Below are 16308 nucleotides of genomic sequence, written 5' to 3' on the forward strand. Positions count from 1 at the left end.
CAAAATCAATTATTGATAAAATTATTTATTACTGAATTATTTAATCAATCTATCCAATTAAATAATTTCTTCTTATTTATGTGCATATCCTAACCTACATTTAGCACAAAACCTAATTCCTGTTCACTTTCTGCTATCACAGCTGTCTCATCAATTACCCATACTGTGCTAACCTTGACAAACAACAGACTTTTAATCCACTCATTTCCTTTTCTATGACCAAATAAATATCAGTGGTGACAATTAACTGTCCTTAACACCTATGCTGGTTTTAACTTCTTACACAAACCTGCCAGTACAGTCTATGCTAACTGGTTTTGAAGGAAGAGTGGGTTTCCAACTCTCTCTGTTTTTGATACCACACTGCCTAAAAGAGGGAAAACATTTTATTTCTTACCACATTATAAAATGCCTTTCCATATTTATTGTACCACAATAAACTCCAAATTACGACATCATTTTCATTTTCAAGCTGCTTCTGCATTCGTTATACAGTATACACAATCATTTCACAGTGTGCTTATACAAGACAGTTGGACAACACTGCAGTAATGAAGTTGCAGAAAAGCATTGGGAGTTTCATGACTCAGTGTCTCAGACTTTGCTCTTGTTGTTTGCTTCTGCACTACTGTATGTTATGACCAGTATTTTCAAGATTTGTATTTTACACTGATAAACATAGAAGATCGAACTTAAAAACATATTTGTGCTTTAATTGACAACTTGTTTCTCTGCCACTTTGAATAAAAAAGAAAATCCACCAGGAAAAAAAATCATCATGATAATAATGGCAGATAATTACACATTTTCTTTCTGTTGTATGACACAATCTTGTGGACATACAATAATTTATTCTTAAAATCTGCATACATGGTAAAAAATTACAGAAATATCACAAGAATATGTTTCACAGCATAAATTACAATTTGGTTTTGTTTGAACATAATACTTGGAGAGTAAAAAAAAAAGCTTCACGAAGAACATTTATTAATGAATTACTTTAAATATTATCATTTCAACAGGTAGTTAACAAATCCAATAACAAGTACCAACACCTGGTTTCTGCAGTTCTCGGTAGTGGATCATATTGAAGGTGAGTAATACTTAACATTCTTCTTCAGCATGTAAATGGCTTAAACTTCTAAATTTATGGAGATTGTCACTCAGAAAATTAACTGTATGAACGATTTTATTGCTCAAATAGTGATTTCCCATTTTTTCCCACAGAGAAAAAATGTATTAGCAAAGGATTCAACACAATCCACAGGAAATGTAATTATTTCAAACAAGCATAATCTTCTCATTTTTGTAAATTTGATGACATTGTGGCTTGTGTATGTTGCAGAATATGCAGGAACACATTAAATAATAGAAATTTAGGGCCTACAACTAGGTCATAAGATTAAGCATACAGTATTACAAAATAACAAAAACTGTGTTGAGTTCTGACAACAAAGTAAATCACTGCAGCCAATCGCTTCAGAGAGTGAAAAGATAATTATCCAAATACTTTCGCAGCACCCAAACAGATTTTGTAAGGTTGCAACCTGTTACATAATTTGCCTCCAATTTCTTTTCAAGTTCTTCAATCATCTCTTTACATTTTAAGTTTATTATTCATATCACACAGATTTTTGATAGAAAATTAAATTCAGGAACAGAGAGACAAATGTTTTACAAATATCACTTTATAGTTATCTTTATTATTGCGTTGTGTGACCCCTAAAGACTACTAATCATCTGCTGACATAATATGAAATAAATTAAAAACAATCAAATTAGAAAATACTCCATATAAGACATACTCATCGTGTATGTCAACATAGCTGTATTGATCAGAATTCTTTACACACACATTTAATATTACAGGAAACATAAGCACTGTGGACAGACTGGTTACTTACAGATCATTGCATATAACAAAATAAAGTTTTTGTATATAAAAAATTACAATGAAAGCTTTCTCACACTGGAATTCAGAAAAAAATGTTAACAACATAAATATTCTGGAAATTAAATATTTGTGTACTCCTTTCTTTCAATATCTGTTTTGCAGCCATCTTGCTTCAGCTTCCCTGATGTGAGCTAAAAGCAAAAACAAAATTGAAGAACAAGTAAATTGGCGTTTAAATTCCAGTTATTACTAAACCATAAAGTTAACAATGTGTTGTTTATGAGGGTACCACCGTAAATAATAATCTCTGGATAAAATGGTAAGAAGGAAAACTAATGATGGGACAAAGGATTCAGCAGACCATCTACTCTTCTGAAAACTTGTCTTAACAGGCAGTTGAAATTTCTAAAAACTCAAGGCTCTTGTCATGAGTAGAGCTCCCTTGCAAGGTAACCACAGATTTTGTAAGTGTTGTAGAATGTATTTCAAATTCATGTACAATATCCTACTGGAAAAAAAATTCTCAATGGCAGCTGGCAGGGATTTTGAAAATTCAAAAACCCCAATCATGCAAAATATCATCTAGCACTCTTCACATAAAGTGCTAATAGCTATGGTAAACAGATGAATGTAATGGTGTGGCATTTCAAAAAACATTCTTCTAAATACTACTCCAATACACAATAAAAAAATTATTGCTTATAGACTATCTTGTTGTTGACCTTCACTTCTCTGATGGCTCTGCCATGGCAAATAAACACCAACAATGCCTACATTTTGATGGATGCCACGTCTGAATAGTGAAAAAATCATATGTAAAATCCATACACACTTACATCAATACTCTACAAACCACTGTAAAGTGCATGGCAGTGGGTACTTCGCACTGTACCATGCAATACAGCTTCTTGCTGCATCAGTGTATGGGGCTTATGCTGAAATGCATTGGTGCATGTGGTATGTCATTCAGTCTTGTCTTCACAGTCCCAGTGGGAGTGCTGCATAGAAGGCTGTAGCACATTTCTAGGTTCCTCACTTTATATTGGTTCTTGAAAGTCTGTAGCTGGACTTTTGAGGTATAATTTGCATCTAACTTATAGCATCAGCCACTTCAGATTCTTCATTATTTCTGTTGACAAAGAAACCTGTGATCACTCATGCTGTCCTCCTCTGTATATGTTTAGCATCCTTTGTTATGTGGTATAGCTCCTTCACATATGAGCAATAAACTGAACCAAAAGACTGAGGTCTGCCACCTGCTTTACCTATGACTGAGTCTATCAAATTGTTCAATTTCATAACCCCATAAACTGTTGGGCCAAGACCTAGTTGTTTGTACAAACTGACTGATTCCTATTGTGACTCACTGAGACTGTCATTATAGGATATTATACTTCAGCATTTTGTGATGTGTACACTTTACAATTTCGAACATTTTCAAAGCAAGGTGTCAATCTTATTAAGATCTAACTGCATATTTATGTGGCTTTCTTAGGATAGTACTTCATTTAAGAGAACTTCATCAACTGCAAAAAGTCAGTGGTCACAATTAACATTGTCCTCAGCCATGTCTGAAATTATATATGTCAATGACTTTCCATCCAAGATAAAGTGATATGAAGAAATTTTCAATCCAGTACGATTCCTATATGATAGTATTTTCATTTTTAACTGTTGGTGTGGTGCTCAGTCAAATGCTTTCTGGAAGTGGAAAAAGGATACATCTTTCTGACTGCTCTGATCCAAGACTTTCAGGGTGTCACCTGATAAAAATGGAAATTGAGTCTCAGACAATCAATGTTTCCAGAATCCGTGCTCATTGGCATGGAGGTGGTCATTCTGCTTCAGTAACCACATTCTACTTGAACTCAACAAAACTGACAATTCTGTATAGAACTCAAGTGGAATTTCATTTAGCCCTGTGATCTTGTTCAGTATAAATGATTTCAGCTGTTTCTCAATGAGACTGATACTAATATCTACACCACTCACCTCTGTAATAATGTTCGAATCAAAATTGAGGTAGTACTTATGCATCTTCCTTTGCAAAGAAACATTTGGAAATGGAGTACATAAATTATGCTTATGTGATATTACTCTGAGTTTCCGTTCTTGTGTCATCCATGAGTGTACAGACTAGTAGCAGCACACATACAGACACTGTGGAACTGCAGCATTCCCTATTTCCACTTGATATGATCGAGAACATGTTATGTAATTCATTTTTTCTTCAATTCTTTCTTTATATTTACACAATATATAACACTCAAGCTCAATGCCAGTAGACATCGCCAAGTTTATGGAAAAGAAACAAAAGGATTTTGCGCTTCACAGTTTCGCAGGACGGTGTACGGTGTCTGGCCATGGTGGCCATGTGCACATAAGAAGATGCACATGAGGCTGTGAAAGAGTCAGAACACTGTCACTCCCGCAGCGCCAACTGCCAACTCTAGTGTTATGGAGGGAACTTTTTTTTAAATTTCATACATGATGTGCTTAAAAACAATATGCAGTATTCTTGAATGTGATAAAACTGTAGAATTAGATTATGATCCAGCTTCCAGTTATTCTATTTGGTTCATTTTTCCGTTTCTTTTATTTTACAGAGAATGGACTTTCATCACCAAGAAATAAGATCTTTGTCTGTAAGTGAATTTCAACAGCTCAAGTTTTTACAGCTTTCTCTCCATGAGAAGGTTACAATTAAGAAACAAGTCATTCGACACTTGATATTCTAATATGTCAGCCATGGATGAGCAATTTGTAGCTGCCAACATAAAGTTGACTTTGTGGCTGTGAAGTAAAAAATGCACTGTTTTGATCTCTGTGTTTCCTGTTTGAAGATGACTTAAAGAGGGCAGAAGACAGTTTCAGAAATATAAACAAAATGAAAGAAAAATATTAAGAACTTCTTAGCAATTCACAGAATCTGTCAGTCAATGAGCATAATGTACAGGTTATAAAGAACTATGAAATGTTCTCCAAACTAAGTACTGTATTTTCTTTTGTGAATGCTTAGAAACTCTCTGACATGGACGTGATGAAAAAGATGATCCGCACATGCAGCAGTATTTATACCTGTGGTCCACACCTGGTAACTCTACACAACAAATTTCCCTTCACAATGCGGTTGAGCTCTAAAACCCTGGCACTCTTCATCCTCTGCTTGTCCCCTTTGCCATTCTGTGACACTCTTACTCATCATTTCTAATGCCTCTAATTTACGACTTAATGCATCTGCATTCCTGTGTTTCTTCCCTGGCTTATGAATTACTTAAGAGCCGAAAGCACTTAATTTTAGAGCCCACCATATTAACCAACTAGAAGGATCCTTGAGTCCCAGTAACCATCTCAACGCCACATGATCTGTCATGACCTTAAACTTCCTACCATAAAGGTAACAATGAAAATACATTACTCCATATATTACAGCCAACATCTCCTTTTCCGTTGTGGGTAATTCCGCTCTGCCCTATTTAACTGTCTGGAAGCATACACCACTGGATGCTCCTGTCCCTTTACCATTTGCCCCAGAACACTTCCTACTGCGCCATTTGAAGTGTAACATGATAAGATGAAGTCTACTTCGAAATTCGGAAACACCGACACAGGACCAGAAACTAATCTAATTTTTAATTCATCAAAAGCTTGCTGGCAATCCTCCGTTGATTGAAATTTAACCCCTTTCTTTAAAAGCTTTGTTAACAGCTTGGCTATTTTAGCAAAATCTTTCACAAATTTACAATAATATGAACACAACCCAATATCTATTGTAATTGCTTCATTGTATGTGGTGTTGGAAAGTTTTGAACTGCCTGTATTAACCGAGGATTGGTTTGAACCCTTGTTCACTGATTACATGACCTAAATATTTCACCTGCGCCTGCACAAAATTACATTTTTCTAAACTTAATGTTAATCGTGCCGACCACAATCTTCTAAGGACTTCTCTTAAACGCAATACATATTCTGGTATATCCTTCGAAAATACTATAATGTCGTTTAGATAAGCCATACATGTCTTTGGTTTCAATCCCCTTAAAATCCCATCTAATAATCACTGAAAAGTGGCTGGTGCATTCGTCAACCCGAACGGCATATGTATATACTGGTAGCGTTCCCCAGGAACAGTTAAAGCTGTCTTTGCCGTATCCTCTGACACTACTTCCAACTGGTGGCGTCCACTCCGTAAATCCATCACTGTAAAATACTTACATTGTCCCAGATTATCCAATGTGTCCTTGATATTCGGAATCGGATATGTACCCGAAATGGTTTTTGCATTCAGAAACCTATTATCACAACAAAACCTATATTTCCTTGTACCATCCAGCGACTTCTTAGGTATGAGAACTACATTGCTTAAATCAGGACTATTGCTATGCTCTATGATTCCATCCCATAGTTGTTGTTCTAGAAATTCATCGAGTAGCGGTTGCATATGACATGCTCACCTATATTGGTTTCCTAAACACTGGTGTATTATCCTCAGTTGGTATGTGATGCTTCGTAATCGGTGTTGCCGGTAACCTACCCTCCGTTCCACATAAATTGCTAAATGTCAATAACAATTCATCCAATGTGACCCTGTCGTCTCCCTGCAAAAGCTGTAGTTTTCCCCTCAATTGCACTGCATTGACATTTTGCTAATGGCTCGCCTCTAAATCCTCCCTGTTGAGGTCATCTTCATACAAAAAAAAACAATTTGACCAATAACAACCCTTCCGACAAGCTAAAATCTGCTCTGCCAAAGTTACCTATACTTACAGGAAACCTATAATCTCCTTCCACATAACTTGCGTGAGCTAAACTCCTCCGCATAAAACAGTGTGCATTATCCAACTCCTTATTTTTCGAGAGTGGCTCCACCATGTACAACATTTATTGAAGCCCAGACTACCTTCCCTGTACCTGCCGGTATGTTATCATGTTGACCCACCTTCAATGAATCCGTTCACAGTTTAGCTGGCGTCATCTTCACGTTAAGTGCGCCTTGCAACATCAGTCCATTTGCAAACAGTTTCCTCCATGCAAAACATTGTTCCACTGTTTGTTGCCAAAGATCTGTCTTCGCACAATGTTTGTCAAGGAACTCCAGTCCAAGAATCATCGAATACCCCTCACCCAAACACGGTAACACCTCTACCTGCTCACTAAACTTAGTTCCTGCGATCACAAATTGCAGTGCCATCATACCCAATGACACCACTTTATTATCCCCCACCCCACGTAACCTATAACGTGGTGGCTCAGGCCGCCTCCTGCTATCCCGGTCTAGACTAATAACAGACACTTGTGCCCCCGTGTCAACCAGAAACCTCTGTTTCCTTCTGTTCACCAAGCCTAATAAGCAGCATTCCGTGTGTGCACCTAGACCCACATTATCTAATTTCACTGGGACCACCCTCCAATGGTTGAAGCAGTCCCTTCTCGTTTACCGGCTGCTGTCACAGAGGTTCTTCCCTATTTTTACTCCTGCAGTTCACTGCCCCGTGACCCATTTTCCCCAGATGAGTAACACTGCAACTGACGCTGACACTACCTCCTAATATGCCCTACCTGGCCACAGCCAAAACACTTAATTTCTGCTGCCAGAACTTTTATGCTCCACCCTTTGCTTCATCGCATAATCTGCCTCCTCTTAAGTATGTGGCAATCCTTAGAACCACTGCAAGATCACTGGGATTCTCCATTCTCACCTGATGTGACATCTTCTTGGCAGTACTCCCCGCAAAAGCACATCTAATGCTCTGTTCTTGGCCTCCTGTAACAGCACTCTCTTCGTCTCCCCATTTGGTGACAGTTTGAACGTTTGTGCATTCAGCTTTTGAATTCTGTTTGAGAAAATCTCCACAGTCTCATTTCTTCTCATAACTAACACTCTTAATTTTTCCCAAAAAAACTTGGTTCTATTCTGGTGTAACTCAGCCTCAAGCTCTGAAAACATCCTCACATTGTTCAACATTTCATGGTACAGTACATATGACTTGGCATCTCCTATCAAACGTAACTTTGCCACTCTCAACATTACGACGTCCGACCGGTTCAGGCGTGACACTGAGCGCTCTGATTAAAGGAAACCAGCTCCAATGCAAAGTGTCCACTATCAAGTAATTTTCATCAGACTATAGTCTAAATGCAACTTTTGTTTCAGAAACAGTGAATAACGCAAATGAATGACTTCATTTGAAATTCCAAGTACTCAGCCAACAAATGACAGCCTCATAATGGGAATTGTTTGTAGCCTTTGAGTAAATGTCAAAAATGACTAAATTACTCTAATCAGTTCGTTATAAAAGGGGCATCTGAAAAGTCCGTGCAAAGTCCGAGAGATGGCACCACCGGCATGTATCGAGGTATGTTTAGTTAGTAGCATCTTTGGAAAGAATGCACATCAAGTTTTAGCCATATTGGTCTATTTCTTTGTGTTTGGCATTCATGATAATCAAGGAAGTCAAGTGATTGTCAAAAAATGGACGAAAAAGGATTTCGTGAGGTGATTAAAAATCACTTTATGAAAGACGAAACGCCTCAGGAGACTAAAGAGAAGCTTGATAAATGTTACGGTGACTCTGCACCTTCGATTAGAACAGTTTATAAGTGTTTTCAAAATTTTCGGCATGGCCATATGGGCACAAGAGATGCTGAACGTTCTGGACACCCTGTAGAGGTTACGACTCCATAAATCATTGATAAAATCCATGACATGGTGATAGATGACAGAAGAGTTAAGGTGCGTGAGATTGATAGTGCTGTGGGCATCTCAAATGAATGGGTACATAATACTTTGCATAAACATTTGGACACGAGAAAGCTATCCGCAAGATGGGTTCTGCGATTGCTCATGCTTGATCAAAAACGGAATCGTATGAAGTGTTACAAGGATAGTTTGCAGCTGTTCTGGAAGAATCCGGAGGACTTTAAGTGTCGTTTCTTCACTGTGGATGAAACAGGGATACATTACTATACTCTTGAGACCAAACAACAATCTAAACAATTGGTTACCAAGGGAGAATCTGCACCAAAAAAGGCGAGGACCATTCCTTTGGCCGGAAAGGTTATGGTGACTGTCTTTTGGGATTTGCAAGGGAGAATCCTCATCAACTATCTGGAAAAGGGTGAAACTATTACAGGTGCATATTAATCATCGTTATTGGACAGTATGAAAACCGAGCTGCAAGAAAGATGCCGGCAATTGGATTACAAAGTAGTCCTTTTCCATCAAGACAATGCCCCAGCATACACCTCAGTAGTTGTGGTCACAAAATTAATGGAAATAGGATTCCAATTCATTTCACATCCCCCCTATTCTCCAGACTTGGCTCCCTCGGACTACTATTTGTTCCCGAATTTGAAGAAATGGCTGGCGAGACAAAGATTTTATTCAAATGAGGGGGTGATTGCAGCAACTAATAGCTATTTTGCACACTTGGACAATTCCTATTACTTGGAAGGGATCAACAAATTACAACAGTGTTGGACGAAGTGTATATGTCCACAAGGAGACTATGTCAAAAAATAAAAAAGGTTTCCCCCAAACACGTAAGTAGTTTTTATTTTTGCACGGACTTTTCAAACGCCCCTCGCAGATATATTCAATGCTGAACACAAAATGATATGACAGCTTACAATAAATACTTAACTATAACCATAATCTCTTTACAATAGGTCACTATTAGCTGTGAAATCTTTAGATGTAGGCACATTTTGTTATACACAAGTATAAAGGTTTGTTAACCAATGCAATGAAGCACAATAATGTTGAGACAAAAGTATAGATCAACACATTACATTACTGTTAGCTTCACATTTGTGTTATTTGATTCTTTTACATCTTTCATGTGTTTGGGAAGCATGTTTTATTAATTAAATGATTTCAATCAAATACTGAAAAACATGTGATATATGGTATTACAGTAATCAGCTGCACAGTGGCCATACGACAATGTCATCGGATCTTAAATTAAAACCCTTATTACAAGCTGATACATGTACCTGTAAGGTGCTAACAGCCTTTGAACATTAAACACACGGAGGTTGGCCTTGGGTATCTAAGCAGAATCATTAAATATGTTAAAGAGCAGATGATGTGCATCATACAGCACAGCCCCATTGTTGCCTGAAATCACAGTGTGGTTATCTAGCTGATAAATAAGTTCATGAGGTTGATGATAGCAAACTTAAATTTTCGCTGACAGCAGTGAACTGCTGCACTAGTATTGGTCTTAGTTGTAGGAAAGAGAATTTTGTAAAAAATTCAGTAAAGGCGCAGGTGAGCGATGAAGTCTGGGGCCGCTGGCATTGTGTGGTAACAGTCGGCAGCCAGTATGCCAGGCAGAGCAAACATGGAGCGGAGCTGCAACGGCGCATTGCATGTATGATTTGTTTGGAGTGGAGCAACAGCGAGGCAGGGAACTACATCATTGCTTTAAGTTATTGCGATGTATGAGGCAAGGCAGTAGGCCAGAGCCGCGAGTGGCGATGTGAAAGTGGCTGACGTACGGGAATTTACCCCTGCCATAATTTCTGTCTCTCTCTGACACTATTTCAGAAGCGAGGGGAAAAGCAATATAAATAGTCAGGCACTTTTAGCTGGAGGGGTGTGTCAGGTCAGTCGAGAGTCAGGTCAGACCTGTGCTGGTCTACGCTTATAGGGGCCAGTCTGGTAGCGATGTTGTAAATATTCTGAGTAAACCTGTACTTTGTTTCTATTTACTTGTTTGGGCCGTATTCCGGATCCAGGAACACAACAATGGGGCAGGGCGGAACGGCAGCCGGGTACTTGGAGACTGTAGAGACTGCACAGTCTGCCGGAAGGAGAGCAGTGACAGCGGTCTGCAGCGGGTCCAGGACAGGCCACGTTCGCTTCCCACCTGGCGTACCAGGGTAGAAGCAAGGCATACGCTGTGGGAGGCACAGCAATGCTGAAACAGCATTAGGGACGGCGGCAGGTGTTGCCATCCTGTAAGCACCACTAGTGGCAAGTTGCGGCACGGCATCCACGAGGGTGCAGGTTCGAGTCTGGTCCTGTCCTGGGAGCAGCAGCGACCGAGGGCAACGGGTGACTTGTACAACCACCTTTGTCCCATGGTCAGACAGGGAGCAGGCCAAATGGGGCGGAGGGTGGCGGGGACCAGGGACTCTAACAGTCTCCGGAATCGCGGGCAGTAGAGTGGCACCAGTCACCATGCCTCAGCGAGTGGTGAGCGCGGCTGACTCCCAATGTCGGGCAATCTTGATGACAGCAGCAGTGGTGTCGACAGTCCAGGAGTGCTGAGACAGCCGGACTCACGGAACAGCGCGCAGTCGATGCACCGACATTATGGTTCTGTAAACTAGCTGAATAAAGGAATACTTCTGAATACCGCTGTATCACTCTGCACTGCCCCTTGACACTATTGAACTTGCTCAGCCTCCTGACGAGAAACAGCGCGGTGAGCCCCGGCTTCAGCTCTGCCAACTGGAGTCCCGGGTTCAACCATTGACAATCCACAACAGTTGTGTCAGAAGTAGTTGCGGTTACAACACTGGTTCCAGATTTCCATTCCCACTTCTTATGTCAAGCAAGTAGCGTTGAGGTGTGCCTGTGTAGAGGGGTAGTGGAGGTGTTGGTTGCGTTTGTGATGGGTGTTCGTACACTTCTTATTACGTCTTGTCGTTTGGGGAGTGTTCGTCCATAACGGTATACGGAAGAAAGCAGAACTGTCACCTGCGCACGAGCTTAATGGGGATGGATGAGTGACGTTTGATTTATTGTTTATGTGTCATTCTTTTGTTAATTAGGATGAACTTTTTGAAGGTGTCTTTTGTAAGGCTGGAGGAGCCTGTAGATTTACTGAGTTCAAGGGAAATGGGGGACATGACAACATGGTGCCTAAGCGATGTAATTTTTGTAACCTGTCAGGCCACAGATTACCGTGAACAAAGTGGGAACCAAACAGTTGTTTCATTTGTAACAGTTTTGGACATTTGGTGTGCAAGTTTTCAGAATGTAGTTGGGCAATGATTCACCGCAAGAACCAAGTTTTAGGAGAAGCAGAGGAAGCTGCGGCATGACTACTGTGAAGCTGTAGCTGCTCTAACTGAGCAAATTCGGGTATTGTTGGAGACAAGGATAAGGGACAAAGAAAAATATGAAGAATTAGCGGGGAGATTTGAGACACTGCAAGTAGGGGAAAAAACGTTGGGTGAATGTAAATTGCAGGTCGGGGAGTGTCATAGACCATTTGACCCGACAATCGCAGCATTGATTAAACCCTTTTCGGGTGAAACAACAGAGGATGTGCCAGTATTCCTTAATGACATTATCAAAATGGCTGAGGCCAATGGGCGGTCGGACGTCGTAATGTTGAGAGTGGCAAAGTTACGTTTGATAGGAGATGCCAAGTCATATGTACTGTACCATGAAATGTTGAACAAATGATGCATCAGTTCAAACCGTCCAAGTTGATGTTCAAATTGATTAGCCTCAGCAAATTCACTAGGGAGCAGGAAAGACAATCTATGTTGAAGGTAAGTCACCCCAATGTAAGGAAGGAACTTTGTTATTAATTGAGTGATCCAAGTAAAGTGAGTTACCGAATACAATGCATTGTTATGTTGCTAGAAGTGTAGGTGTCACTACAACGGTGAGGCAGAATGTTGCTAAAGCCCCGGTTACAATAACAAATATGAGCAACGTGGATATTATTTTGCCACGAGGAACAAAAGTTGCTGAAGTGTCGAGCGCAAGTAAAAGTGACGTAATAAAGATTCCACACGAGGTAACAAATGCCGCAGTTATAAACACAGATTTTTGTAACAGTACCACAAAATTACAATGAGGAAACGAAGTTAATAATGAACTGCAGTGCAAGATTTGGAAAAAGATGGAACACTTAACAGCTGATGAACAGAAGATTTTAGCACCTGTTTTGTTGGAGTATGCAGATTTATTCAGAGAATGTACAAATTTACCTTTCACTCATTTAGTTCAGCATCGTATTCATACAGGAAATGCAGCGCCAGTCACACAAAACCTTACCGAATACCATTCAGTCAAAGAGAGTTGGTAGAAGAAATGGTTAAAGAACAATTAGAAGCCGGAATTATAAAACCAAGAGATCCTTCAGATCCACCATGGTGTTTGTCTGTTGTAATTGTAAAGAAGAAATCAATTTCTGAAGAACCACAGTTCCGTTTTTGTGTTAATTACTGATCTTCGAATGCTGTGACCACCCGACATTTATCCCTTACCAAATTTAGTGGAAACCTTGGATCTTTCAACAGATGCACCCAATTTTACCATAGATGCAATCTTGTCCCAAGAAGTAATCCCAGTTTTCAAGAAGGGACGGCGAACAGATGTGCAGAACTATAGACCTACATCTCTAATGTCAATCAGTTGTAGAATATTGGAACACGTATTATGTTTGAGTATAATGACTTTTCTGGAGACTAGAAATCTACTCTGTAGAATCAGCATGGGTTTAGAAAAAGATGATCATGTGAAACCCAGCTCGCACTACTCGTCCACAAGACTCAGAGGACCATAGACATGGGTTCCCAGGTAAATGCCGCGTTTCTTGACTTCCGCTAGGCGTTTGATACAGTTTCCCACAGTCATTTAATGAACAAAGTAAGAGCATATCGAATATGGAGATAAGTCTTACAAAGTAAGAGTGATTTCAGGTGTGACACATGGGAGTGACCTTGTGGATAACATCGGAAGTTCACTGAGGCTTTTTGTGGATGATGCTGTATTATATCGAGAGGTTGTAACAATGGAAAATTGCACTGAAATATAAGGGGATCTACAAGGAATTGATGCATGGTGCAGTAGGAAGAAAGATCCTTTATCATTTAGCTACAATATATAAGGTCAGCAGCTGGAAGCAGTTACTTCCATAAATTATCTGGGAGTAGACATTACGATTGATTTGAAATGTAATTACCATATAAAATTAATTGTCAGTAAAGGAGATGCCGGACTGAGATTCACTGTAAGAATCCTAAGGAAGTGCAGTCTGAAAACAAAGGAAGTAGTGGAAGACTCTGCAAGAGAGACGCTCAGTAGCTCAGTACGGGCTTTTGTTGACGTTTTGAGAACATACCTTCACCAAGGAGTCAAGCAGTATATTGCTCCCTCCTACATATATCTAGCGAAGAGACCATGAGGATAAAATCAGAGGTATTAGAGCCCATACAGAGGCATACCGACAATCTTTCTTTCCACGAACAATACGAGACTGGAATAGAAGGGAGAACCGATAGAGGTACTCAAGATACCATCTGCCACACACCGTCAGGTGGCTTGCAGAGTATGGATGTTGATGTAGAAGTTGATGGTCATGAACATCCAACCTCATTTGCTTCCAGACAATTAAACAAAGCAGAATGTATATATACTACCACCGAGAAGGAGTTTTGTGCTCTGGTTTTTGGTAAAACACATAACAGCTGTTTCTTAACATGAAGAGAATTTACAGTTATTACAGATTATGCCGCTTTCAAATGGTCATTGATCTTAAAGGATCCAAGTTCCAGATTAACCAGATGGGCATTAAGACTGAGTGAGTACCAATTTAAGGTTTTTTTCACCGACTTGGTTAACAACATGTGAATGCTGATGCAATAAGTTGAAAAGTCAATGTTTGTGTTACAGTAAGTCGAGAAGAAGAGTTAAAGGCAGCTCAAGAAGAAGATCCACAAGGCAAATTATGGAAAAATGATCAACTTTTGTCGTAATAGATGGATTAATGCACAAAATTACTAGTAAAGGAAACCGCACAGTTATTCCAGAAAGCACGAAAGAGCAAATCATGAGAGAGCAATGCCATTCTTTATTATCAGGACATTGCGAGCTCAAATGTTTTGGTGGCAGAGCCGCAAAGTTGACATTTTTTAGTTTGTTTCACAATGTGATTCCTGTAACAGCTGGAATGATGTAGGAAAAAGTAGAGCACCATTGCAAGAACTGCCAGAGACAAGTGAAGCATTTGAATGAGTAGCACTAGATGTTGTAGGACCGTTGCCTAAGACTAAAGATGGAAACAAATACATATTGACAATGTTAGATTATTTCTCTAGATACCTTCTCATGATACCAATATCTGAACAGAGTGCTGAGGCTACAGCTAAAGGTTTGGAAAAGAATGTATCCTTAAGTTTGGATCACAATTAAGTATAATTAGTGATCAAGGAACGAATTTTATGAGTGTCTTACTTAAACAGACTTGTAAGCTCAAGCAAATAACTCAGTTAAGGACTACATCAGCACACCCTGGAAAAAATGGAAAAATCAAGAGAGTCCACAGAACTACTATTAAAATGGTTAGCATTATGTGTGCAGAAAACACAGCAATTGAGATGTCTGTTTACTGTAGTTGGTAAGTTGTTACAATGTCAAAATGCACAGCTCACCTGGCCTTGTCCATATGAGATCGTCTACGAAAGAAGAATGCATTCATCCTTGGACTCTGCATGATCGACTGCCAGAATCAGTAATGAACACGTAAGGGATCTAGCACGCAAGCTAAAGGAAGCATGGAGGGGAGCGAAACAACGAAATCATCAATCCTTTCTTCAGCAAGCAAGACAACACAACCGTCAAGCAGCAGTGCCACAGTGTCGAGTTGGAGATTCTGTGTATCTGAGCAACGTGGTGTTAAAGAAGAGTCACGTCAAAAGTTTAAGAATTTTTGGAAAGGACCATATCCAATCTTGGAGGTGTTGTTGCCAGTGACTCTTAAGCTCCAACTGTCCTTTAGTTTGATTGTCATTCATGTCAACCACGTAAGGCCATTTCTGGGTAGATTTCTTGTAGTATCGCAAGCCAACGAGGTCCGACTGAAAGGCAAGCCTGCTGTTTTCAAACCCAGGAAGCGAGAATCGTGAGCCTGCAGTACACACTTTTGAGGCCAAGGCATCGCCACGTTCTGAGCGATCCTGTTCCTGACACCCCTACAATCTGCGTAAACCTGTGTAGTGTGTGAGTGCAATGTGTGTGTTTATTTCATCATACGCTTATGTGAATGTGTTGTGAAAATTTAGTATTGAAGCTACTGCACAAGTGTACAAGGGAAAATAAACCTTTTATTCCACAGGTTACCACAGGAAACTCATTTATTTTATGTTTATTGTTAACTCTAGTATTTAGAGCTAATTAACCATAATCATTTTTATTCTAATGTTTACTACGATAGCGTATTCTACTAATGCTGTAGTAATAGTACCACAGTGTACATGTGTTTTGTTTGAACCATGATCAGACATGGTAGTTTCAACAAATGCAAAACTTGTCCTCAAGTACAATCTGAGTGAAATCCAGCAACAGATCAATTCTGTAAAGATGCAAATTGATAATTTGTTCAGTTAAGGTTAATGATACAATTTTGGAAATGGGTGCATCTTGGTATAACAACTGGATCACAGCC

The 16308-nt window shown here is 39.5% G+C and overlaps 1 protein-coding gene across 4 annotated transcripts in view; it reads right to left on the reverse strand.

Annotated features, from left to right (window-relative positions):
• Positions 1-805: 805 nt before the first annotated feature.
• The window catches only part of LOC126354030 (fatty acid hydroxylase domain-containing protein 2), a 162197-nt gene continuing 146694 nt past the window's right edge, over positions 806-16308 (reverse strand). For all 4 annotated transcript variants that reach the window (XM_050003364.1, XM_050003365.1, XM_050003362.1 and 1 more), the window contains exon 8: positions 806-2085. In XM_050003364.1, the coding sequence (XP_049859321.1) occupies positions 2014-2085 (72 nt within the window). In that variant the 3' untranslated portion in view covers positions 806-2013. The remainder of the gene's footprint in view (positions 2086-16308) is intronic.

The sequence above is a fragment of the Schistocerca gregaria genome, chromosome 3 (genome assembly GCF_023897955.1).
Source record: "Schistocerca gregaria isolate iqSchGreg1 chromosome 3, iqSchGreg1.2, whole genome shotgun sequence".
Lineage (NCBI taxonomy): Eukaryota > Metazoa > Arthropoda > Insecta > Orthoptera > Acrididae > Schistocerca > Schistocerca gregaria.